The 27,348-nt window shown below is 42.6% G+C and overlaps 1 protein-coding gene across 1 annotated transcript in view; it reads right to left on the reverse strand.

Annotated features, from left to right (window-relative positions):
• LOC103176331 (genetic suppressor element 1-like) overlaps positions 1-27,348 on the reverse strand; it is a 186,533-nt gene that overhangs the window by 46,556 nt on the left and 112,629 nt on the right. The window contains exon 2 of the mRNA XM_007889788.2: positions 9,239-9,457. Within this exon, the coding sequence (XP_007887979.2) occupies positions 9,239-9,457 (219 nt within the window). The remainder of the gene's footprint in view (positions 1-9,238; positions 9,458-27,348) is intronic.

Raw genomic sequence — 27,348 nt, forward strand, 5'->3', positions numbered from 1 at the left:
TTATGGTCACTTCCCCACTTCCTCCTCTCCTGGCACTGTCAAGCGCTCCGGGACGCTACCCGCCTGAATAATAATAATAATCATTGCATTTGATATAGTGCCTTATCATGTCTTTGAGACATCTCAAAGTGCTTCACCAAATATTACTGTAAATTGACTGTATATTTTGTGGGCGAAACGTGACAGTCAATTGTGCACAGTAACGTCCCACAAACAGTCTTTGATTGAAGTGACCAATTTATTATTTTATTTTTTGAAGGACACTATATAAATACAAGTTGTTGTTTTTGGTGTTGTTGATGGAGGTTTTATTAAGACTGCCAATAGCGTAACTCTTTTTGTATTGATGATACAAGCCAAGAGGCTTCAAAACACATTTTTATGAATTAATACTAAGGTGGGCAGAGAACCCCAATACTGCAATAGTACCAGAGCACTGTATAGATATTTTCTTTAAAATAGCATATAGCCAATTGGTGGACTCCACACTGACCTCACCACCCAAAGGTGTGTGTGTATAGTATTAAATTGACACTCAGTGTTTTATTGAACAGTAACCAGTGGCAGGGAACGTTTGCCTTGGTCAATTGCGATGGATCTTGAGAAGAAATTTTATATTTAAAACAGACTAATTTCCATATGGCTAGTTGAGCCTTTCTTAGCGACTATACTACTTCTGAGTCCCTCAATTGGTATTCTATTCTCCATTAAATAGACCCTCAAGGAAGAACTGGAATATTTCTACTTGTTTCATTATGAAATGTATAATTAGTACATTTTTTTTAACTGGAGGTTAAAGAGTCCATAGTAATGAAAACTGTCCACGAGCCTTTGAAAGGAATAAGGATGATCGAAGAAATAACTCTTTCCTCATTTTATAATTTCATGGAAATGATAGAGGCTTCGACCCAGATGGAGACCATTTGGCCCATCGTGTGTGTGTGTGTGTGTGCGAGTGTGTGTGTGCCTGTTCAACTCCACTGGAGCTTTTTACTGAGCTTTCCCCATTTTTTATATAAATCCATTCTTCAACTGATCCATTTCCCTTTTAAATCTTGTAACTGATTCAACATCAGTTACCAAGCATTCCATGTCCTAATAACCCTTTGTGCAAAAACATTTCTTCCAACCTTCTATTTATGCTTCGAATAATCTTGAATTTATGAACCCCTTAGTGCTAATTCACCCAACAATAGAAATAATCCTTCACTATGCATCATCCAGCAACTACTTTACTTTCCATGCTCTTTAGGCCACATAAGTGGTAGATACTTGCTTTTCTTATCTGCACTGTACTGTCTCCAGCACCATCACCACACTAGATTTAGAGGATACTGTAACTCAAAGACCTATTCAGAGAGCACAGTTTACAACAGTCCTTAGAAAGTTAGCTGAGCTGTTAACAACACAGAACCTTTAATTGGAATGGGCCTGACTTGTCTCGAGAACACAGTTAGTTAATTATAACATAGATAACAAGTGTAGCATAGTTTAGAAAATTCCCGGGGGTCACAAGCAATCTGTGAACTATGCACTTGAGTATTACTCCCTTAGCCTGTCCATTGCAAAGTCACTGGGCAATGATCTCTGGTCTATTGAAACTACACATCAGCACTCCTGTCTGCTGACACAACTTAATGCACTCAAAGCCTCTGAAGGCAATCATAAGGCTTTCAGCCTGAAATTAATATACATTTAAAAACCTACTAGTTTATGTTGGTACTTTTGCTTAGAATATGTCCATTTTGCTTCAATTTTATTTCAGGTTATTTGACTGGAAAATAATGGAGCCAACAAATGGGAATATATATATATAGATACTGTATATTTTTTAAAGTGTCAGCTGACAGAATTCAGAGCTGTGTTTTGGAGGCCACTGAGCCACATTGTTAGTGTAACGTATAACCATGTATGAATTAGGTATGATCTGGCAGTGAATAGAGGTAGCAGATGGTCCTTGATGAGTAGTGCATGTGCTGGTGATGTGCTGTAATTATCTAAAGGCTCTCAATCAGCAAGTGCCCATTTCCCATTTCACATCCATACTGCAATCCTCTTACAAGTAATAGCTCATTGACCCTAAAGAATGTTATACTGTATAACCAGATATGATGCCCAACATGGCACCCAAAACTCTGCTCTGTATTCTGTCAAATAACTCTGTAATCCTGCATAGGGACTGATCAGAAGGAGGAAAATTAAAGCAATGCATCAAATCTGTAATGAAAGCATTTATAGCCCATTTTTCTCCTCGCTGAGTTAAGCTGGTAGCCCGTGAATCAACACTGAAATCTTGTGTGCTCTGGAATCAGTCCCTAACATGAAGAAAAATATCGGCAGTGAAAATTTGGTGACCGGGGAGGGGTAGGGGAGTGGAGGATTCACTTAAATAGAATTTTACATCATGAAAACGGCCATTCGCCCACCTAGTTCATGCTAGTGTTTATATTTTGTATGCGCCTCCAACCATTCGAAACGCCTCTTCCCTACCCCTCTAGCCTCTTTCCCTCAAGTATGCCTCACACTTCCTCTTATTAAAATACATTGATCCTTTTTGTTCAAACCACAGCTTGCAGCAGTGAGTTTCACATTCTTGTTACTTTTTAACGATTGATTGAAAATCGCGATGCTTCTTAACAGATTTGATAATTCCCTAACATGTTGAATCTGTTAAGAAACATGACATTCCTCACTCCATTTCACTCCATTTCATCAATATTTCATCAATGTTAATATCATCTGCAGATTCACAGAGCTCTGCAAACACCTTAAGATTCATTCTCGTGGTTTATCACATCACAGCAATTCGTTGATTGTTGCACTGCTGGGCATATAAACCCTGTGTGCAAGCAGTTCTCCTATATCGACCTGAGTTTCTGGGGATACAGCAGAGGGGGTTGCTCTGGCCCATTTGCAAAGTCTAGATCAAGCAGTGAGGTAGTTCTTTGGCCAACCCGGGAAGCGATTGCAGGGAGGGAGAACTCCGGCCTACACTGACCTGTCGCTAAGCACCTTGGAGGCAGAAGCAATTTCACAGCGGGCATGACTATATGCCAAGACCCTCGCATGAGGATCTGGATTAAGCAGCTGGTGCTGAGTAAGCCTGTTACCCGGCATTGGACTTGGACCTCGAGAACATCGAGGTGGCTGGCATGTCACAAGCTATCCTGTAAAGATCCTCCTACCACGCTGAAGGCAGATGTCCACCAGATAGCTGATGAAAAAACTGAAGTTTGGGGTGGCAGCTGCTGGAAGACATTATCTGCACATGTTTGTGCATCCAGCGCCTGGAATCCACCTTGATTGGCCCGCAGAGAGGTAAGCAGCTGCTGCTTGATCTCTACAACTCCAGTTGGTGGAACCACCATTCGATGAAAACGGATGCGTGCTTGAGCTGCGGTCAGGAATATGATGGGAATGCTCTCACATATTTCATGCTGAGCTGGTTGCCCACCAGAAAGCTCACGTACACATAGTGAGGGCTCGATCCCGTACTTGTTGGATATCACATGACCAATTATCCTCCAAGATGACATGTTTGCTAACAGAATGTCAAAAATGAGTCTCTGTGGCTATCTCGGAAGTCCAGTTTCTGAGGCAGGCAGGTCGGCAGTATTCCAAAACGCTACTGTCACAGTCAGCCTGGCTCATGGGCAGGAATTGGAAGGGTAGACCAGTTACTGGGGCATGACTTCTTCCCACTCAGCTCCCATTAACTCTGCATGCCATGTCCTAATGGGAAGAGTGGTCATAGCTGGACAAGCAGTGGGAAAGCTTGCCAGACAACGCTCTCAACGGCAAGCTGTGCATTTTTAGCTGGTTAGACTTGAAACCTTGACTAGGTAAGCAGGATGGGTCTCTCCAGGGAGAGAGTGCACATTCCATTCCAATAAACATCTCTGGAATGTGTTGGTGGGAATGCGTACAATTCTGTTTGGTTTGGATACTCTTAAGCATGGTCATGATTTTTTGCGAATGTGTTAAGACACCTGGCTGGCCNAAAAAACAATAGCCTTAGACTAAGCCACGTGGTCTTAGCGAAATTTTAGAATCTACTTAAATTAGTTTCCATGATCTGAAATTTCAAGAGCATAGCTTTTAAGGCTAAGACCATGAGAATTTCAGGCCACTGGTTGGTATCCATGAATTCTACATGTATAGATACTAACTGCATCTGCAGCACAGCTAAATATTTGGAATAATAAAAATTTCTGACATCTCCTGGTAGCTAGTTTCAGTGCAGCGTTGACAAGAGATCTGGATGCAAACTCCTCACATTGAGGTGGAGTCCTGTAGGGTGTTGGTTAGAGCACTCGCAGGCGAGTGGACCAGGATTCGCTTCCCAGTCAGGGTAAAACCTTAGGTAATTTTCTTTACTCCATATGCCTTTGTTTTCCTAGCAGTAAGTAGGAACCTGGTTGTTAGTCGATTGACGGATCACTTTCTGGAAGTAATAATCCCTTAAAAAAAAATAATTTGGTCGACTGTGGGACATTGTTGTGTGCAATTGACTGCTGCGTTTTGCCCACAAACTATACAGTAAATTTACTTTGCAGTATATATTCTATGAAGCACTTTGAGACATCTCAACAATGTGATAAGGAGCTATATCAAATGCAAGGATTATTATTATTGTCTTTTGGTAAGGAGATGGATAGGGAGTGACTAAAGATAGGAAGAAAAAATCAAGCACATCAAAAAGAATTGGTTTAAAGGAAGCAAAAGTAAAAACAAAAACACAACAGGCACTTCTCGTGCTGATGCTCTATTGTAATAAGTTACATCCATGATACAAAGCTGCCAGCACAATTCCCTTTACAGTATTGTGGACATTTCCTAAACAGGTTCTATTCTGATTAAATAGTGTCCTTTATCTGGGCATTTTCTGCAGTGGAGAAATAAGTAAATCAGTTATAATTACCCAATTATTTTTCACTGGGTGGAAAAATAACCACCAGCAAAATTTTATTGCACCACTGAAAGAAAATGAGGCATTTGATAATTTGCACAATGAATTACTGAATTGCACATTCATGGATTCTGGAACTTACAATTCTTACAAATCATTTCTAAACGACTATTGTAAAGGTTAATCCAATAATTTCGGAAAATTACATATAGTAAACTGATAACTCGTCACTCCAAGGCAAAAGGGCTCAGTGATCAGTTACCCAGGGGGGCGAATTTGGCATGTATATATATATATATATATATATATATATATAATTCATGCAGCTATGATATTGACAGCATGATGACTTAAGTTGTAATGATAAGTTAAGCAAGACAAGAGAAGTTAAATTAAGTTAAGTTAACAGGAGATTACATTACCTTATTATTAAACAACAACAACAAGATTCCATTTATTGAGCGCCTTTCACGTCGGGAGGACGTCCCAAGGCGCTGTACAGTTGGGTCAGGACCTGAGCAGGGGGGGAAATGGTCAGGGTGAGGGGAGGGAAGGGAGGGAGCGAGGAGGGGGTAGAGAGTCGAGAGGGGAGCCGAAGGCACGGTCAAAGAGAAAGGTCTTGAGACCAGCCTTGAAGGAGGAAAGAGAGGAAGCGGCGAAGGCACTGGGGGATAGAGTTCCAGAGCCTGGGGGCTGAGAGGCTGAAGGCCCGGCCACCGATGGTAGGGCGGTTGGGGCGGGGGATGTGGAGGAGATCGGAGCCAGAGGAATGGAGGGTACGGGCAGGTAGGTAGGGGGATAGTAGGTCGGAGAGATAGGAGGGATCATGGCCGTGAATGGCCTTGTAGGTGAGGATGAGGATCTTGAATTCGATCCTCTGGGGGATGGGGAGCCAGTGGAGGCGAGCGAGGGTGGGAGTGATGTGGTCGCGAAGCCTGGTGCGGGACAGTACACGAGCTGCAGAGTTCTGAATGAGCTGCAGCTTGTGGAGGGAGGTGCCGGGAAGGCCGGCGAGGAGAGAGTTCCCGTAGTCCAGCCTTGAGGTGATAAAGGCGTGGACCAGAGTTTCAGCAGCGTGAGGGATGGGGTAGTGCCGTAGTCTGGCGATGTTCCGGAGGTGATGGAAGGCGGTGCCAGTTGTGGCGCGGATATGAGGGAGAAAGGACAGCTCAGGGTCGAACAGAACACCGAGGTTCCTGACCTGCTTTGAGAGGTGGAGAGTGCAGCCTTGGATGCTGATGCTGTCAGCGCCTGAGGTGCGGAGGCACTGACTCGAGCCAATCAGGAGGGCCTCAGTTTTATGCACGTTGAGCTGAAGAAAGTTGTCTCTCGTCCAGGATTAAACATTGTAATTAAACATTTATTTAATTTACATCATTATCAAATTTATTTTTTTTGAATGCTAGTTTCAAACATTATTTCAGTACAGCGATGGTAAAGAATCAATGTTCTGGTAAACAGAACCACAGTACAGCTAAAGAACAAATAATATGTATTAAATTGTAATATATAAGCTGCGTGACCTTTTGGTCTTGTTAGAGACTCTTATTTCAACTAGGATTTTAGACTTGATGTAATCTTGTTGTGGTTAACGTTTGCAAAAATTCATAACGACAGGCAGAGCTAACAGAAATCTATCTTCCCCAAAACACCACCCTCTCCCACCCATCCACATAAATATAAGGCTGGGAAAACTTATGCCCCCATATAATAATCTTTGCATTTGATATAATACCTTATCACATCCCTGAGATGTCTCAAAGTGCCTAACAGGATTTGTGCAGTGACTGTGCATTTGAAGGCAAACTTGGCAGGCAATTTGCACACAATATTGTTCCACAAACAGCCGCAAAGTGAAATAGCAATTTTATCACACCCACCCCCACACATGCACACACACACATACACATGCGCACAAATATAAAGACAGGCAGAATCCCACATATACATACGCACAAAAATACACACAGACATACATCAAAATCAGCAGCACGAATTGTATTATTTTCTTATTAATTTACTGCCGATGATCACCCAATAAATTTGTATTGATTAGGTGACAATCATGAACTTGTTGGTGTGAACAGCATCACATAGTAAGTACTATGAGACCAGCTGTAAGGGTCTCCACCCCTCCTGCCACCATTTACATTATCTCATCTCAGGCTTCAGATCATAGTCATGGTTACTCACTGCTCAAAATTCATTCACTCTTGGATTGTGAGATGATTTGAGCCCTTCAATTGGATTATTGCCCTGCAATCATTCCCAGATATCCAGTGTTCTACAGATAACCCATCTCAACCTTTTGATTAGATTACAGTGTTGAGATCATTCCCAGATAACAATTAGTTTTTTTATAAGCCATCAAGATCCGAAATTCAATCCACTTTTAGCCTCAAGACGTTTGTCTTAAAATTTCGGAATATGCAAAATTTCGCCAAATTCTTTTCAATCTCGAAGCCAGTTCTCCTCAGTTCTTTTCAAGAAAAATGTAACCCATCGACTAAATTACCCCTTCTATTAATTTCCAGGTATACGTATTTCCTATTAAAAACATTTCTCGCTCTGCTTCACTCAGTACTATGAACCGCTCACCAACTGTGAGGGCTGCTAAGTGACTTGCTTCAAAGCTTCGGTCAATGCTGCCACATTACTGACTATCAGAAGTTCAGCATCAGGGTAAGATTTGCTGTCCTCTATTGCTCATGTTCAGCCCCTTATTTATAAGGTTCCTATAAATAATAAGCAGAGCAGAGCCTAATATCACTTTCATTTCCTTGTGGTTGCTTAAGGCACTTCTCATCCCTTCAGACCTATCTTTCCAACTGAGGTTTGGGCCACCTTACCCCCACCCCGGCACTTCAGCTACCCCACCCTCAGCTCAGGCACCCGATCAGCTATGTGAAATGATTTGAGATATCCTCTCAATGTGGAAAGTGCTATTGAGGGAGTGAAATAGTCAATTATTGAGCAAACTTCCATGGCAGTTAACTTGCCACCAGTGAAGACCAGAGGAACTTGGTTTCCACAATAGGTCATGTTAAATAGTGGGAGAGATCGCCCAAGAATACTTTGAGGTTCTTTCATGACTCGTGCTTTACTGATTTTGTAGAAGTTAACGATTCTGCAGTTAGATTGTCTGAATACAGAGCTTGTCCACAATCTTCCTTTGTAAAGACTGACAAATAATTTCTTTAACATGGCTGTCATTTCCATATCTGCTATAATATCTGCTATAATATTTCTATCCAATTTATCCTTGAAGGATCATTCTGGACTTTAACTTTCGAAGATCTCCATACAGAGCAATGACTTTTGAGCCTTTGATACACCCCCAATTCACTTTTCTAAAGTCCATTTTTCTTTACCAACATTAATTGTGTTTTGATTAGACAGAAGCCTGCCCCACACACTGAAACCCATCATCATGCTTATCCATTCTCCAATTTTCCCTTGTCTGAAATGGAGTGCCTACTCATTCCCTGGAGAGTCCTGTAGCTCAGTGGTTAGAGCACTCGCTTTGCAAGCGAGAGACCTGAGTTCAATTCCAGGCAGGTCAGGGCGAAACCTTAGGCAAGTTTCCTTACTCACACGCCTAATAATAATCCCTCCAAAAAACAAAAACAATAATTAATTTGGTCATTTTCAATCTAGCGACTGTTTGTGGGACAACGCTGTGCACAATTGGCTGCCGCGTTCGCCCATAAATATACAGTCAATTCACTTTACAGTATCCTGTGAAGCGCTTTGGGACGTCCTCCCGACGTGAAAAGCGCTATATCAACTGCAAGGATTAAGAGTATGCACTCTCCCTACTTACCTAATTCTGGAAAGTATGGTTGGTAGAAGACAACGCTTGGGGACCCCAGAGTGTGGTTTGAGGTACTATTTAAGTTTAACCAGCTAAAACCACATGATTTATCATTGTGAGTATTGTGTGGCAAGTTTCCTGCTGCTTGTCCAGCTAGGACCATCCTACCCATTAGGGCTTTGGTATGAAGGGTTAAAAGGAGTGAGTGGTAGAATAGAAGAATTCACATAATAGTGTTTTGTTTTGGTTCTTGTTTCATTACCTTTTCTACTTAATCTGTTAACCACAGAGAGTTATTCCACAACTTTGCTAACATGTTTTGAACTGCCAGCAACTTAATGCTAATTGTATTCACAGCATAGTGTGCAAGTAGGTAATTGTATCAGTGGAACAATAAAAAAAATCACAATACAAGTGAAGATAGATTATCCGCAAACAGGGTAAGTATTTAAACCTATATGTGCATTTGCACCAGTGAATGAGTGGACAAATTAACATGTAATGTTGAACTATACCTTTTGGCTCTTCTGCTTGCTTGGCAAGTTTTCTAAGTGCTGCAGCAAAACTGGCTGTATGGCTTCCCCTGCTGTTTGGTGTCCCATGAGCAGACTGGCTCCCATTTGTAACAATAGGTCCATTCAGTGAGGAAGGAGTTAAGGGGTTCACAGTCGCTGTGGTCCTTTGTGCTGCTGAAACCATCCCAACAGAAGATGACTTTGGCTCATGGCTCATGCCTGGAAATAAAGACAGTCACAATAATCAGTCTGTTTCATCTCCTTAACACTCCTGATTAAATCCATCAACTGCATTCCTTGGAAACCCTATATATTTTCTTTTTTACTGAATCACAAATTTCAGTCAGATTATAATACAGATGAAAGATGCTGGAAAGCAAAGTACTCCCCTGAAGTCCAGAAATCGCAGTATCGCTGCCACAGGTTTCAGGGCTTTTTTGCTTTACAGCGGTTTCACGCTATTTGTGTTTCAGTAGACTCAGGAAATCCTTCAAGTGCTGCAGAGCCGAAACAGCTGATAAGTAGACAAAGGCCACGCTTCATGCCTCGCTCCTTTAATCACCTTAAGGTTTACTGTATATAGCCGACAATCAGTCACATGGTGGTTCAAGACCATGATAATCCCAGGGCTTTCTGAAGTGTCTTTAAACTGATATTAAGCTTTTATTCTTATACACAGGAAACATGCATTGATATTCTTAAATCGTCTCTCTTTCTCATTCTTAAAATTAGCTGGAGACGAACATGGATAACATTTGTATTTGGCACGCGCGCTGTTTTAATCCGCTTGTTAAGAGCAAAGAAAGCCTGCTAAATTCCTATTGAAAACAATGGTATTTTCTGAAACCTGTTGGTGGGATAGGTTTATACTTTGGCCTAGATGCCTCTCTTGTGAAATACAGGAGTAAAATCCGCAGTGTTTCATAACCTACTGAGAAATATCATAAATTCTACCTCATAAATTGATTCTGGAACTACTTTTTAATCACCTGGAAGAATGGAATTGCCAAGAATGAATTTGTTTGACAACATTAGCACGAGACACCCTGCCCTAGCCCGATCCTTTCAGGGATAAGTGGCAAATTAGGATGAGAGAGCATTTCAGGATGAAGATGGGTCGGTTCGTTCAATAGATTTTTCGACTTTGCTCTTTGCTGGAGTCAGAGGTTGAAGCAATCAGGTTCAACAAATGAAGACTGCAGAGTGCTTCCTGCCAGTGGCGTAAAAAAACACTGGTGCAAAAATCTAACATTTTGCTTATTTGACCATCTCTCTCTCCCTGCCAAAGAGAATGCATGATGCGGCTGTACAACAATGGGGAGTGAGAGAACACGCGTCTTTCCACTACCAATGGGTTGATCCCCCATAACCTAGTGGGCCTTGGCACGACTGCAACAATTGCCACATTGTAGTTACGCCTCTGCTTGCTGCATTCCCTGTGTGCCTGTCACTCTGATTTGCTTGGTATAGACAGAGGCCCTTCAACAAAGTATGGCATGTTGTGGCCTGTGGGTAAAAGGCGTATCAGAAGCCAACTGAACTATAGGGAGGTCAGGAAAACACATCGTGAGGAATGCCAAGTTAGATATAAAAGGAGGTACTTCTTCACATAAGGAATCCTCAATTACCACACTGACAGAGTTTTCTGTTTGAGTGCGCAATTTAAAATTTTAAAAAATTGGCCAAAACTTTATGGAAAATGTGCTGAAATCATGAAGACTTTGCTGAACAATGCTATTCATCTGCAAGTATACATTTATACGTCTCACCAAGGTGCTTGTTTAGAAAGGTGACTGGTTACTTTTCCTCACAGGACAAACTGCTTTACAACATAAAGGAGGCGGTGGCATAAAGCAACTTAAAGAGCTAAACCTCTAGAGGAGGCAGCAATGGAATTATTTAGACCAGAAAAGCAATGCAAGGATAGAAAACTTTGAAAGAGGAGCTAGGACCCCCCGATGACAAAACCCCTGAAGAAATAAGGAGCATGAATCCCGATGCTTTGCATTATACACGGACTCAATGGAAGGATATTGCAAGGCAAGCATTCACAAAAGCCTTTGTGTCCCACATATGCTGCAAAGCAAGGTATGGGGATGACCTTTGCTGTTGTAGTACAATTCCTCGCTTTGTTTTCTCTTTGCTCTTTGCTGGAGTCAGAGGTTGAAGCAATAGAACAAACAATGGGGCCTCAGTTGCCCAACATGCAACTATCACCTCCAGCTACAGACCTTGAACTCAACAGCTTATATCCAAGCTTTGAAGGGAATTCAGATACATGGGAGGAAGCATGAGGTAAGTCACAAAGCATCGGGGGGGCTGGAGCTCAACTGGGAGAGAGCTCAGACTATCGATGAACAAGGTGTGCTAAGGTGGAGCCAGCATCTGATGTGGACCTAGGAGGACCATGCTGTGAAATGCATTCTTTTGACTGCTAACAAGCAGCAGGAATGCTGTTTTCAATATCTTGAAAAATTTCCTCTGGGGCTAAAATATAATATTTGTAACAGGTGCCGGCAAACCAAAATATATCACTTCAACCTGCAGAAATTTTGTTCCAGAGATAGATCACGTCAGAGCGAAGTTCCTATAGGTTGGTGTGATCTACTTTGTGTTACAATCAGTAGTCGCTATTTATAACTCCTGTTAGGAATATCACATTCTTGACTTCTCTACATCAATTCCTGTTCTGCCTAAACTGGACCATAGGTGAATTCAAATTCCTGAGTGGTTTATAGATTCATAAGTGATAAGGTGACCCTTTCAACCACTATAATCCGAATCACAGAGAAACCATTCTATTCAGTTGGGATCCTTGGACTGAAGAGGCACAAAAGAGGAATAATAATAATAATAATCCTTGCATTTGATATAGCGCTTTTCACATCTTCTAAACGTCCCAAAGCGCTTCACAGAATATACTGTAAAGTGAATTGACTGTATATTTGTGGGCAAACGCGGCAGCCAATTGCGCACAGCAATGTCCCACAAACAGTCGTAGATTGAAAATGACCAATTTGAATGCACTGTGTGTGCGCCACCCAGATATTTTACATTCACGTATGTGATTTTTTAGTGGTCATCCACTCCCATCTGGTTGATGAAAGTCAAAACATAGCTGGCTGGAGTCTGGTTGAACACGTACATCCAGTCAATCACTTTGTGGATTCTAGACCTTCCAGATTGGGGGGAAAAAAGTATGCAGTGTTTTTAACTGCTATGGACTCTCAACTGAACCTACGATATCTGTTTGCCCTGCTCAGCAAGGTTTCTGCCTCTTGATGTATACATCTGCAGACAAAAGGTTGGGTAATGTCAGATATGTCTCCAGATGGTGCCTGTAAACTGCTTGTAGCAAAGACATGCAGTGCAGCAGTTAGGTTTGAGTCAACTGGCAGTGCAGTAGTCACAGTGGGCTCAGAAGTCAAGTCATTACTTACAATGTGGCACAACACACTGACTGCTTCATGGGTAATACAAAGCCACTTCGCACATTGATCCTCCATCATGTTAAGGTAATTAGATCATGGCCTATAAACCCAATCCCTAGTTGAATATCTGTCTGTCATTTACTTTTATGGAGTCTACAAGCTCTTTCCATTCTGCAGTCTTCAACATTTATCACAAGCAAATAGCTGCTGCCAACATCCATTGTGAAAGGCTACAGAAAAGTAATCATCCTTCTAACTTACACAGCCTTTCTGCTGTACTACAATTGATCCTAAGTAATGCCACGTCCGAGTTAGCATTCTTACAACAGTTCTAATAGACCAAATAAACCAAAGAACTGCAAGTGAAATCTGCTCCTCAACCAAAGCAAGCAGCTCATTGCTTTAATTGATCTGTAGCTGCCAAATTAGAAGATGGGTGATGATTGTACGGAGGACAACATACTGCTGATATTTGACCTCTCTATCTGATGGAAACTTTAATGTCAAATAGAATGTCTGCTGGACAGCCAATGCCTAGTAAGCTAAGGAGTGCAAAATAGCAAATGGTACTCAAAAAAAGTGAGATGTGCTAGGTAGACTGTTAGCCTAACATCTCTGGTCGGGAAAATGGTGGTGAGTTATATGGGATGTTACTAATGCACATCTCCAGAGCACAAATGGTATAAAGAGTAATCAACATGGACTTAAAAGCAATTGGACTTAAAAGCAATTGGTCTCTTCCCTGGAATTCTTTAAAGAAAAGGCAAATAAACTACTGGATGAAAACTACCCAATGAATACAATTTGATAAAATTCCACATCAGATGTTTAAGAGATAAAAATAATCACAAATTAGACAGTTGCAAACAAGCTCAAATGGCAGTGATAAATGGGGTCCCCTTGGAATCGAGTCAATCCTTTGTGGCAGTCTCAGTAGTGTAGTTCCTGAGCCAGGTGAGTCTGCAGTACTCCAATGCATGACTATTGACGAGACCAGCCAGCCTGACTCATCAGCAGGATTCAGAGGAACAAACTAGCAATACTCCTGTTAACCATGAAAGTCACAGTCCTAACAAATAAAGTAATCCTAGGCAACAAGGAGCAGGAAGCTTTCCAGACAGTACTTTCAATGGAAGTTATGTAGTTTTAGATGGTTAAACTCAGCAGTCCCCAAACACACACACTGAAGTGTTCAAGCCTTGGCTCTTGCCAACCTGTGCCCAATAATCTGTGAAGTTACATAAAAAAACTACGTCCCTCCAGGGAGAGAGTGTGGATTTCTTTCCAGATACAGGGGAATTTCCATATGTAGGTGGCATACATACTTGGAACTCTCACTCAGTCTGGTTTGCTCCTAAGCATGGTGATGGGTTCCGCTTATGTCAGAACCCTTGGCTGACCCCCCAAGATGCTAAAGAATGGAAAAAGCTTTATCTGGGCCAAAACAGTGACTAACGAAGGGTCACAGTTGAAATATCTGGTTGGAAACATAATGAAGGTTATAGAAAATTATTCTTAAGCTTTGACAGTTTCTGGCCTCAGTTAAGTCAGTACAGTGTAAGGACTAGTCGACTTGGAATTAGAAACATTTGGTCAGGCCTCATAAATCTACAGGAAGTTTTGAGGAAGTGACTAAACTAGAGGATATACGCTATGATTGAAAAGGATGGATTAAACATCTAATTCAAAATAAAGAGATAAGAGCTAAATTAAAGAGCAGGCCCTCAAATATAATCTCAGAATTGCTCCCAGGACTAACAAATTGCAGGCCCTAAAAACCTACTTCAAATTTCAACTTAAATCCAGGGTTAATAATAACTAACAAATGATTACTTAAGCACATGAAATGTGTATATCCTTTAAAGATCAGAAGCAGGAACCTGGCCAATTGTAGTCATCGTAGTGCTACCAGGCTGAGATCAGCTAACTCAACACATAATAGGAGAATCGAAACAGAGCTTCATTGTCTATATGGCCAAGTGACCTATTGAACAAAACCACTCAGCCATCTGACAGAGGTTGGAGAGACACTTCTGTTAAAAAAGAGGGATATTTTTCTAATTTCCCTCGATAGTTCCTTCCATTTTATTCACATTACTAAGGAGGATCAAGCCATCAATAGATATTCAGATTTTCCCAGTCCTGCTGCTCAGCTGAATCTTCAGGTTAAGATTCCAGCTCGAATGGTGAAGGAAAACAGAATGTGCCTTGTGTAAAAGTGCACATGTAATTTTTTGTGGAAGAAATTTGCTTCAGTAGAAATGTTCGATTGTGGAGTATCACATTGAATATCAGCAACGTATGTTCTAAAAAATTATGTTATCAGGCCTTTTGTAGATACACACAAATCTAGTTAGGATAGTCACTGAATTTGTCCCAACTTTTCACAGCCCGGAATTGAGAATTGTCTATGTGTTTTCATTCATCTTCTGACTGTAGGGTGGTCAGCTTTTGTGTCTGTTAGCAAATGTGCCTCGCTCTATGCAGCTTCTACAATTTAATTCCACAAATTGGATAGATACTGTAATTTGTAGGACCAATAGCTGTGTGAAAAGTCATAAATAATTCAGACGAGTAATATAACACTCATAGGCTCACAGTGTTTCAGGATTCAATTGAAGGATGCACTTAAGATTTTATCAAGAGGCTGATTCATAGCGTGAACCGAATAATTCACGGGTATTTTTTTTCTCAAACAAAAGTGTGCCATAATTCACCAGTGCCTGTGTGTGTAAGTGTAGGATCAATGGGCAGTCAAAAGACAATCTATTAGCGGAAACCACAAGAACCATGGTTGCCAGTAGCTCTTGGGATGGGCTCCCATTCAGAGGATACCTAAGCTTAAGCGACACAGTGGGCTGCTGTGATGGGAGTGGGGCGGGGGGGAGGGGAAGGAGGATGCCGCAAATGGGTGGAATGCTCCATAATGGCACAGTCACAGAGGGTCCCCACCTTAATTGGCAACCCACCCCAATCTGCTCACCATAACACCACTGCCACCCCCTGGACCACGTAGGCATTGTGGTTGATTGCAGGTCTAACGAAGGGTCTTACACAGAGTCACTGCGGAGTTCAGCTCAAATTTCTGATCCAACCATTATGAGTTTTTCTGCTTGTGATCCATTGCTCCTGATTTGTTGGTTCAGAGGTTGAGAAGCCCTGTACATTACCATTCAATGACATAGTCAGCTGGTGCACTGTTCTGTTTCATCAGCGAGCTATAGACCTATTATAGTTTGCCCCTAGGCTCTGGAACTCTATCCCCCAGTGCCTTCGCCTTGCCTTTTCCCTTTCCTCCTTCAAGGCCGGTCTCAAGACCTTTCTCTTTGACCGTGCCTTCAGCCCCCCTCTTGACTCTCTACCCCCTCCTCGATCCCTCCCTTCCCTCCCCTCACCCTGACTATTTCCTCCCTGCTCGGGTCCTGACCCAACTGTACAGCGCCTTGGGACGTCCTCCCAACGTGAAAGGCGCTCTATAAATTGAATCTTGTTGTTGTTGTATATATTAAATAACATCATGGTTCCATGATGGTTGTAAATATTGGGATAATTTCTGGGGGACAAAAGCTCAAAAGGGACAACAAAGATTGAGAACAATCAACTGGGGACAGAATCTTACTTCTCTCCCATATGAGACATTTATATGGTTGTTTATGCCATCATTTCCTGAAGGTAGTTCAAGTAATCACTATCCAGTTCAAATATTACTTCAAAATATATTGTGTAATTTTTGTGGGATGTGAATGGCCAATGCATGAAACTGCAGGCGGAGACAGGTTTGGTAAGAATTAATCTCTTCATGTAGAAGTTACCTGATACAACAGGTGTGTGGTGCTGACATTAAGCACCTGACTACAAAATACTGGCATCTGTTAGCATAGTATCACCAGCTAGGATTTTACTACACTTGCTACAGTAGCCAACAGGAAATCTACAGCCATCATTTCATTTCAACCAATTTGAGTTGTACAACAGAGCCCGTTATAACATGCTTTTTTGTAAAGTGACCTCTCTTATAGTGCAGTTGGGGTGTGGTCTTTGACCGTAACATTTTCACCCGCAAAATATACAGTTACAACGTTTTATTGTATATCTTGTGAAGTGCTTTGAAACATCTCAATGGCATAATAATGTGCTATACCAAATGAGGATTTTTATTGTGATTTACTTACAGAAGAAATTCAGAATGCAGGCATAACTCTGAACAGTTTGGTTGAAAACACCAACCAGCTTCCTGTGAACTAAAATATGGCCTCTCATGAGCTTCCAGGCCAGCGACATCAGCTGCCAGTGACCTGAGGCTCCAAAGGTTAGCTTTCTCTGTGCTAGATGTGGTTGAAGTGACATTGATGGCAACGTGTTTAACGTGTTTATGGATTGTTTTAAGGAATAATGTACCATAAATTGTACTCCATAGTTCCTGTTTGTACTTAAAAAATAAGTTTAGCCTGCAGGTCAAATTAATCATTCATATACTATTGCTCTAATTCTCATTGCAACTGGATTGGTGGAAGTATTTGAAAGTGCTGTTGTACATTAATTTATTTTGTACAAGTTATTGCAACAATACTTCACCATTACCTGCCCCAGTTTGTCTGATAATGGCGGGCCAAGCACAACTAAACACATTTTTATATATTCATTGGACTTGAAACTCACATTCTAGGCAGATACTCTTAACACAGTGCAGAGGAGTGCTGCATTGTTGGGAGGTGCTGTCCTTCAGATGAGACATTAAACCGAGGTCCTGTCTGCTTGTTTGAGTGCAAGATAAAGATACAATACAATTTACATTAATATAATGTATTTCACCTTGGGATGACATCCATTCAGCGTGCTGGATGAGCAACCAAGCTGCAAGTGGGACCCAAGTGCAGTGGGCTGCCAATGGAGCCAGGTGAAAATGAGTATGATAGGATTGCGGAGCCTGGCGCGGGAGAGTACACGGGTTGCAGAGTTCAATAGTCTAGCTTGTGTAGGGAAGAGTTGGTGAGCAGAGAGTTGGTGTAGTCAAGCCTGGAAGTGATAAAGGTGTGGAGGGTCTCGGCAGCATATGAACAAGGCACAGTTCATAAAGGGAATGGAGTTTCTTTCAGTGGCCTAGCGAACAATTCCCCAGACAAAATTGATTATTCACTTCATGGCTATTTGTGGGACATAGCTGTGCAGAAGTAGGTTGTTGCATTCACCTACAAAATACAGTCACTATAAATATATTCTGTGAAAGTTCTTTGGGTTGTCCCCAGACGTGAAAGGCTCTATATCAAATGCAAAAATTATAATAATAATAAAAAAAACTATTAGAATGGTTTAGCAAAAGTCACGAAACAATGGAGCTGCAATCATAAGTAGGAAACTTGAGGTTGAGCCCAAAAGTGAGTCTCAGGATCCTGAGAGTTCTCTGAAGCAGCAGCATACGGCTCTCATTCCTTCACAGACGTTGTATAACAATTATACCTCCCAATTGTTGCCAAAAGAACATTTCCCTCTAACAATGTCCACATTTTTGTCACAAGATGAAAGGACACAGTAATACCCACTGAGCAGTAACTGCTTCTCTTGTGAAGCCTTCGGCTCAGAACCAGCTGGCACTGGAGCTATGAATTTGCTTTCTTTAGCTGTCTCTTGCCTGCTTGTTCCAAATTCAAACACATAAAGTTAAACGATCGGTGCCTGTGACTCATCATAGGAACGTACACAAATTTGCTGCGTGTTCTGACTATGAAAGCCTTTCAGCCCTTTCCCATTCTCAAAGCGTTTACACTCGCAGTGAGTTGTGACATTGCACAAACATACATCTTTGCAGTACTTATAAATGCTTCAGAAACATCCCATGTTAACCAAGCTCAAGCAACAATGCAAGGTCAGGTGAAGCATTATCGCTCCTTTGTGCCATTTCATACTGCAGCTCAGTTCCTAGGAGAGAAGGGGGAAAATGGGGAAAGTGCAGTAGGTGAGACCACTTTGAACAGCTAAAATGATTAATTTGAAAACACTGTATCAATCCGTAGGCACCTGAAAAGGAAATGTTTGCAGTGTTTCTACATTATAAATTTCAAAAGATAGTTTTGATGTCACTGTAGATGACTCTTCTGGTTGAGATCCCTTTAGGATCATATAGCACATGAGTCATCTGAGTCATGTTTCCATGCTACCAGCCCCTTAATGCTATAATTGAATTCTTAATAATAATTAATAATCCTTGCACTCGATATAGAACCTATGATATCAATGTCTCAAAACACCCTCACAGTTAATTGCTGTCACGTGCAGTGTTGGGTGCATTTATAGGCCAACTTGCTTCATGTGCATTTGTAGGACATTTTGTTCCATTTTGCACACAGTAATGTCCCACTAAACACACTCTATTTACAAATTTTATCTGGAGGATTGTTGGCCGCAACATCGGGAGAAACTCTTTCCTCTTTTTGAATAGTGTCATGGAATCCTTAAGATCTACCTGAGTGGGTAAATGAGACCTCAGTTTATTGTCTCAAATGAAAGATGGTATTTTTGACAATGCAGCTCTCCCTTGCACAGCACACAAGAATCATCTTGGACAAATGTGACCTCAAAGTCATGATATGGGCTTGAATCCACAATTGTCTGACTCAGAGGTGAGAGTGTTAGCAACTAAACCAGGCTGACAGTTTGGGTTTATATTGGTGGAGCATGTTCGATAGGCCAAATGACTCACTGTTCCCATCCAAAACAGGACACAAGAAAGAAAAAACTACAGGCAGAAGAAAGCACAGTCTTCTTTACTAATGCTCCAGTAGCACTGTAAATATGTTTTTCTTCTAGGCCTGCGTTCTTGATCTTGCTTCAGCTTCCCATGAGAAAATAAATAAGTGGAAAGAAAAGGTCTAACCCGACAGCAAATAGCATTGAACCTCCCCACCCCAGATTTTTTTTAACAGCTTTGCAAACTGAAATTGAAGCCACAAGCCAGATCCCAAGAGGTCTGTCGCATTTGTGATCTTTCAGGGCTAGATTAAAGCTTCTGAGGACAGGAAATGGAACCACAAGGTCAACAGCAGCTTGCCTTATAGCAGTTCCAAACAACACATGCCTTAATGATGAAGCAGACTCGGAGCAGTGACAAGTTAGCATGCATTTAAGTCTCGGTTTTGGTTTCTGCGGGATTGCAAACATTAATAAAAAAAAGCATCCGGCTCCTGAGTCAAACTGGCTGCAGCGTTCCTAATTCTTGACAGAAACGTCTGAGAAATGTTTATCTTTGTGCAAGGCAGTGCTTTGTATAAACACGGTTCCAAGCGAATTGTTCTGTAAAGTTAAAACTGCTGAACATCATTGTGGTCCTTGTGTTACCGGACCAGAGCTATGGAAAAAAAGTGCAAAAATACAACTGGTGATACTTATTCTACTCACTGCTCACTGAGTTTATTTATAGGCTTATGTAAACCACTTATTGACAAAATTGAAATAGTTCACACTACAGCACACACGTTTTGCAATCATAACTTTGGGTGTCTATGAAATGCAGGTGTCTTGATCTATTTTTCCTTCTACTAGAATAACAATTCCACATGTGCCAGTTACCCTCTGGTACTTTTCCCTAGTGCCCACTGTTGAAATGTAAGGCCACTCATGAGTGCTTGCAGGCCATTCAATAATGAGCTACACGCTGTCCTGCCCTGACATGTTTACATACACACATACCAGGAGGAGGCTCTATGGAGCAATCAAGGGAGCCAAATTTCCCACGGTCTTTGCCTTGGTATTGATCTTAAAATTGAAGCTCCTACAGAATTTTGGAATATTCTCAAATTCAGTCTCAATTTGGGAGCCAGTTTTCTGCAGCTCTGCTTAAGAACCATCTTCCAAATTAAAACTGAATTTTCCAAAATTCTGCCTGATCTTACATTCTAAGATAAAGATCTTAAGGCTAAGTCCAAGAGATAATTTGGGCCTGAGGAGTGGGAGTCCTGGCTGTTTTTTTCCATCCTAAAGGATCCTACAGCCGATGGTAACTCCAGCAAACTCAGTATAGCTAGGGAATCAATCTACTCATTTGATTACTTACTGAGCCATCAGGTAAGATAAACAAGCATTTTATTGCAGGCTGTTCAATAAACCAAGTCGGTGAGAAAAACTCCTCCACTTTACATTGCAGAGAGCTCTAACATTGGTTGGTACCCTTTAATGCTAATTAGTTAAGAGCTGATAGCACTACCAACTCCTTAATACCACACATGTTCATTTGAAAGTTCCTGGGCCATCCATTAAAGCATTTGAGAGTATTAAAGGGACTATTAGAGGAATGAGCCCAATTTGATTTCAGCCCTGCTGTGTCTATATTGCACCAAGCAAATTAAAATGCTCCACCATGATTTGCGTTGGTTCAATCGGAATGTATTTGACAAGTTTTGTGGCAAATTGCTTTCAAAATCTTAGTGATTCACCGTGAATTGTGTAGTACGAACGCAGCATTAGTTCAGGAGTTGGTTGTGCTTTCTTTTAGATTCACTCTTATGTCACACATGTTACACTCTTATACAAAAAAGTGAGGAAGCAATCATCTAGGCTATGGCACTAGTGGGAAAACCATTAATTGCAAATTCAAAAGTCGTCAGAGTCACCCCAAAACCTGGTGAGCAAACCATGAATATCACAAATTAGATCTGTCACAGGTACCATGGGCCAAATGGCCTCCTTTGCTGTAAAATTCTATGACTCTTGTTCTTGATATTGTGCAGAGATGACAGAAGTTTCCTTATGTGGAGAAATATCAAGCAACCTGGCCTACTCAGTGCTAACACCCCCAGAGATTCCTCAACCCCCTTATAAAATAGTTGGCTGAAAAGAGCACCAGCTCTCCCCCAAGCCCAACGGGGAGTGACACAACCCAGGAGGCCTTCTTGACGAGCAGATTTTTCACTCCAACCCTCCCATGGGCAATGCCACCCCCGCATGCACAGCACTGCCCACACACTCATTGCACATATGTGAAATATCAGTCCGGGAAGTTATGAAGAGCAGAAGAGAACTGGAAATCTGAAACTCATCACTCAATGTCCAGAAGAGAAATATACAGTTGGTTAAGTTTTGGATATGACTCTTCATCAGAATGAATGAAGTGCTGTGTGAACAGAATGTCTTAGTTAAAGGTTTGCAAAGTTAAAATAGAACCTTATTTAATCAAGTAAAGGAAACCAGAAGGCCTTTTGAGTGAGGAACGTTTGAAGCAGAGAGGCGAGGTGAAGCCAGAGTCCCTTTTAAGTCAGCTTGGAAATCACCTTGCAGTGACAATGCACACAAAAGCACTGCATAAACAATAACAATTTTCACTTATCTAGTGCATTTCCCATAGGAGAACACCTCAAGCTGCTTTACTTAGATAGAATGGGAGCTGAATGTGGAGTCCTGTAGCTCAGTGGTTAGAGCACTCGCTTTGCAAGTGAGTGAGTTCAATTCCAGGCAGGGCGAAACCTTGGGCAAGTTTCCTTACTCCATACTCCTAATAATAATCCCTCCAAAACAAAAAACAGTAATAAATTGGTCATTTTCAATCTACGACTGTTTGTGGGACACTGCTGTGCGCAATTGGCTGCCGCGTTCACCCACAAATATACAGTCAATTCACTTTACAGTATATTCTGTGAAGCGCTTTGAGACGTCTAGAAGACGTGAAAAGCGCTATATCAAATGCAAGGATTATTATTATTATTATAAGCAGGGAGATAGAATGGTGTTGAAGGGAAGTGGACAAAAGCGCAGTCTAAGACAAGTGGTTTTGAAAGCTGAGACTGAGGGGATGGGGTGGAAGGATTTGAGAATACAGTTCCATAAGGCAGAGGAAAAGTGTCTGACAGCTTGCCTGTCAATGTTGGTGATGGGGGGGAAAGTATGTGGGCATGAATCAGGCCAGAATTAGTGGAGCAAGGAAGTGGCCATAGAAGTAGCATCACAGTGTATTGCAGAGGTAGGGAAAGCAAGGCTACGGAGGTGTTTGAAGGTGAGGAAGAAGATCTTAAAGTTAATCAACGTGGGGAACAGCGCCAGTGTATTTGGGCAAGGATGGGGGTGATGGGAACAGAGCTTGGGCACAGGAGAGAATATGGCTGTGGAGTTCCAAATGATCTGAAGCCTATGAATCAATTAATGTTGCCATGTTATTTCTTGATAGAATCCCATAATTCTTATTACTTGAAAGCATCTTCGAAAGAAATTGCTGCCAAATCAGGCTGGAATCAGACTATTCTGAACCAAGGCCCCTGCCCTACCCTTCCCCAGCAGCTTGTGTATCTATCAGCGTTGTAACAGGATACACTGCAAATGTGTGCCTTGCTTTGAACTCTATTTCTTGAGAAGTTAAGTCAGTTGGGTGGGGGTTAACGATTGTATTTTTTTCACACATACATCAATCACAGCTGCTGAAAGAAGACTACTCCTTGCAACAGGATTCAAGGGTTAGTCAGGATGAAAAGTGACACAGCATGATAGCCACGATAACAGCAACAACAACAAAATTACATTCATAGAGCGCCTTTCACGTCGGGAGGACGTCTCAAAGCACTGAACGGTCAGGTGTTCAGGCCCGAGCATGGGAGAGGGATGGTGTAGGGGTGATGGAAGGCAGAGAGGTGGGAGGGAGACCAAAGGCACAATTGAAGAGAAGGGTCTTGAGACCGGCCTTGAAAGAGGCAAGGGAGGGATGCGAAGGGACTGTGGGATGGAGTTCCAGAGTGTGGGGGCAGAGAGGCTGAAAGCCCGGCCACCGATGGTAGGGCGGGTCGGAGGGAGACATGGAGCAGACCGGAGCCCGATAAGGGGTGAGGCAGTGGTAGAGTCTAGCAATACTGCCGAGGTGGTGGTAGGCAGTGCCAGTGATGGCGCGGATGTGGGGGAGAAAGGACAGTTCAGGGTCAAACAAGATACCCAGCTTCCTGACTGGCTTAGTGAGGTTAAGTGTGCAGCCGTGTAGGCTGATGCTGCCAGCGCCTGAGGTGCGGAGGCGCTGGTGTGAGCCAATCAGGAGGGCCTCGGTCTTGCTGATGTTGAGTTGGCGAAAGTTGTCCCTCGTCCAGGACTTGATGTCGGGCAGGCAGTCGGTCAGGACGCCAGTAGTCCTGGAGTTCAGGGTGGAGGCAGAGAGGTAGAAATGGGTATCATCCGTACACATGTGGAAATTTACCCCATGTCTGCGGATGATGTCACCAAGGGGGAGGGAGCATGTAGAGAGTGAAGAGGAGGGGACCGAGGACAGAGCCTTGAGGAATGCTACATGAGACAGTGTGAGGGCTGGAGGAAAAGCTGTTTACCGCGACGAAGTGGAGCCGTGTGAAAAGTAGGTCCTGAACCAGTCCAGGATAGAACCTTGAAGGCTGAGGTGGGACGAGAAGCGGTGGAGGAGAATTGAGTGGTCCACGGTGTCAAAGGCGGCGGAGAGGTCGAGGAGGACGAGGAGGCAGAGGGAGCTCTGGTCACACATGGTCAGGATGTCGTTTGTGACCTTGACCGGTGCAGTTTCTGTGCTGTGGATGCACGGAAACCTGATTGGAGGGGTTCATGGAGGGAGTGAGAGGAGAGGAAAGAGCGAAGCTGGGAGGCAATGGCTCTCTCAAGGTCATTGGATAGGAAGGGGAGATTTGAGATGGGCCGGTAGTTAGATAGCTGTGATGGGTCAAGGGAAGATTTCTTCAAGGTGGAGGTGATAGTGGCTGTTTTGAGGGGGGAAGAAACAGTGCCAGATGACAGGGAGAGGTTAATGAAGTCGGTGGGTAGTGGGGCAAGGAGGCGGAACTGGAATTTAAGGAGAGGGGTGGGGATGGGGTTGAGGGAGCAGGTGGTGGACTTCATGGAGTTTACCGTGTTGAAGACAGAGAAGGGGGTGACAGGTTCAAAGGTGTGGAAGGAGGGATGGGTAATTGTTGGATGGGTAATTGTGTGGGGTGGGGGTATAGGGAGGGGTTGGAAGTTGGGAGGGCAGTAACAGCTGAGCGGATTCCCTCGATTTTGGACTCGAGGAAGTCCAGCATTTTCTCACAGTGAGAGTCAGTAGGAGAAAACACGACAAAAAAATCCATGACAACAAAAATTATACCTATAATTAAAATCAAATGTTTTGAAAATTAGTACTGACCCTGTCATATTTTTTTCTTTGCCTTTATCCCTTTTTCTTCAATTTTAAATGGAAAGAGTGCAGATGACCTCTTTGTAGGGAAATAACTTGTAGAAGTTAAAGTATTTGACTAGATGTTGGAGCAAAATTAGTACAAACTTTTCCATCGATTATCCAGTATCTTGGCTTCAGGAGGGCTGTTTTTCTGATGATCTGTCTATCTGCCTGCAGTCACCTGCCCCTTCCCTGGTGTTGTACTGAGCCACTGACAAGCACTCTGGGACACTACCCTGCAAGTCATTGCTGTTCATCTGGCCTACAATACTCTAGATAAATTGGTCATTGACCTCTTGGCTGTTTATGGTACATTACTGTGCACAAATTGTCTGCTGCTTTCGCCTATAAATAGTCACTCCACTTGACAGAAATTCTTGTAAAGCACTTTGAGACATTTCAACATTATGGGCACTATATCAAAATGATTATTATTATCATTGTTAATGGCAATAAAGTGGTGCACCTTACGGTACAGAAAACTATAAAAGATGAAACTTTTTAAGAAATGAAGCTGGAACAAAATGGGGCTTTCTGTGTATCAGACACCTGGTGGACCAAAAGCTAGACCATTTAATGCAGCAGTTTAAATATTGTGATTTAAAGGTTGGCAGAAAAGGCAAGGCAGAGGGAATCTAGGATGAAGTTCCTGGGAACGGGCAGAATGGTTGAGAGCTCACCCATCGTTGGTGAGGTACAACAAGTGGTGCCCTCCAAAAATACAGGAAGCTGTCACTGCTATTACCCTAAAGTTGTCACTGTTGCCCTCTCTGACAGCTGAAACAGCGGTGGTTCCAATTTTTTGACAAAATTAACAACTGTAATCCATGCAAAAAGTATCTTTCAATCCTAAGGTTTTTAACTCGTCAACTCAGCAAGGAAAGAATTAGGCAATTTGGTGGATCGCTTTCTGGGGGTAATAATCCCTCCCCCAAAAAATTTGATCGCTCAATCCACGACTGTTTGTGGATACTGCTTTGCGCAATCGGTTGCTGTGTTTTGTCCACAAATACACAGTCAATCCACTTTACACTATGTTCTGTGAAGCACTTCGAGACAGCTCAACAATGTGATAATGCATGTCAAATGCAAGGATTATTATTAACTCCCTCCTGGAATTGCCTAAACTTTCATCCTGCTACTTAAGCACATCAAACAGATAGTTCTGTGCTGTGGGTTTGAAGATGATAATACATGTTGCAGCTAGGACTGTATTTTTACTAGAGAAGAAGTCTACATGAATTTATCCTTTCAGTAAACACCAGTCTGCAGTATATCCATCGGGAATTCAAAGGTGAGTTGAAAAGGGGTGAACCCAAAGGACTCTGGGATGGAGTTCCAGCGAGTGAAAGTCCAATTTGAAACCTTAGTTTGGTCACTTTTCCACCCCTATCTCAACTCCCTTCATGATCAGCTCAGGCACCCAGTTAGTTTTGTGAAGCTCTTTGAGATGTGCTATATAAATGTTGCATTGTTGTTGTAGAGGCACAAAGGGTTGTGACGAAAGGACAGGACATTGGAATTTAAAAGATCTGCCAAAATCTAATAAACTGGAGCTCAATGTGCTGAATATCCTCCTCCTATTTCTGCTTACCATGTTTCTAACCTCAACTACACAGTAGAATTAATAGGAGTCAGATCACTTTCATCACACCACACTGGATATCACTGAAATATAAGGTCTAACCTCCATCTCACTGGATACTGCACAGTATTAATTAATTTTAAAGAAATGAATCTGCTGGTGACAAAATTGGAGCAACAACAACAAATTGCATTTACATAGCGCAATTCATGTCGGCGGGATGTCCCAAGGCAAAAGGCAGTGAAGGGCTTGCATTCCGAGAAGATGGGGGTCGGAATCAAAAATGGTGGAGGGCAGGCTGGGGGGTGTCAAGGTGAGCGAAGGCACGGACAAAGAGGAAGTTCTTGAGACAGGCCTTGAAGGAGGCAGGGGCGTGGGCAGAAAGTCTGAAGGCCCGACCGTTGATAGTGGAGTGGGAGTGGTAGGAGATATGGTGCAGGTCAGTGCAGGCAGAGTGGAGGGAGCGGACAGATTGGCAAAGGTTTAGTAGGTCGCAGAGGTAGGGAGGAGCAAGACCATGAGGGACTTTTAAGGTGAAGATGAGGATCTTGAACTTAATCCTCTGACGGATGGTGAGCCAGTGGAGCTGGGTGAGGGTGGGGATGATTGGTTCGCGGAGCCTGGTGCAGGAGAGGACACGAGCTGCAGAGTTCTGAACAATGTGTGCCTTGTGAAGGGAAGAGTTGGGTAGCCGGTCGAGCAGGGAATTAGCATAGTCAAGCCTGGACGTAATGAAGGCATGGATGAGGGGCTCAGCCGCTTCAGGGGAGAGATAGAGGTGGATGTGGCCAATGTTGCGGGAAAGCAGAACGGGTCATGGCATTGGGTGTGGGGTTTAAAAGACAGCTGAGGGTCGAACACGACATCAGGGTTCTGTACTGGCTCGTGAGGCTAAGACAGTCAGATACTCAAATACTCCCATGGGAAATGAAGATTTCTGTGCTGCCAGAGCTGG

The sequence above is a fragment of the Callorhinchus milii genome, unplaced genomic scaffold (genome assembly GCF_018977255.1).
Source record: "Callorhinchus milii isolate IMCB2004 unplaced genomic scaffold, IMCB_Cmil_1.0 Scaffold2, whole genome shotgun sequence".
In the NCBI taxonomy this organism is placed as follows: domain Eukaryota; kingdom Metazoa; phylum Chordata; class Chondrichthyes; order Chimaeriformes; family Callorhinchidae; genus Callorhinchus; species Callorhinchus milii.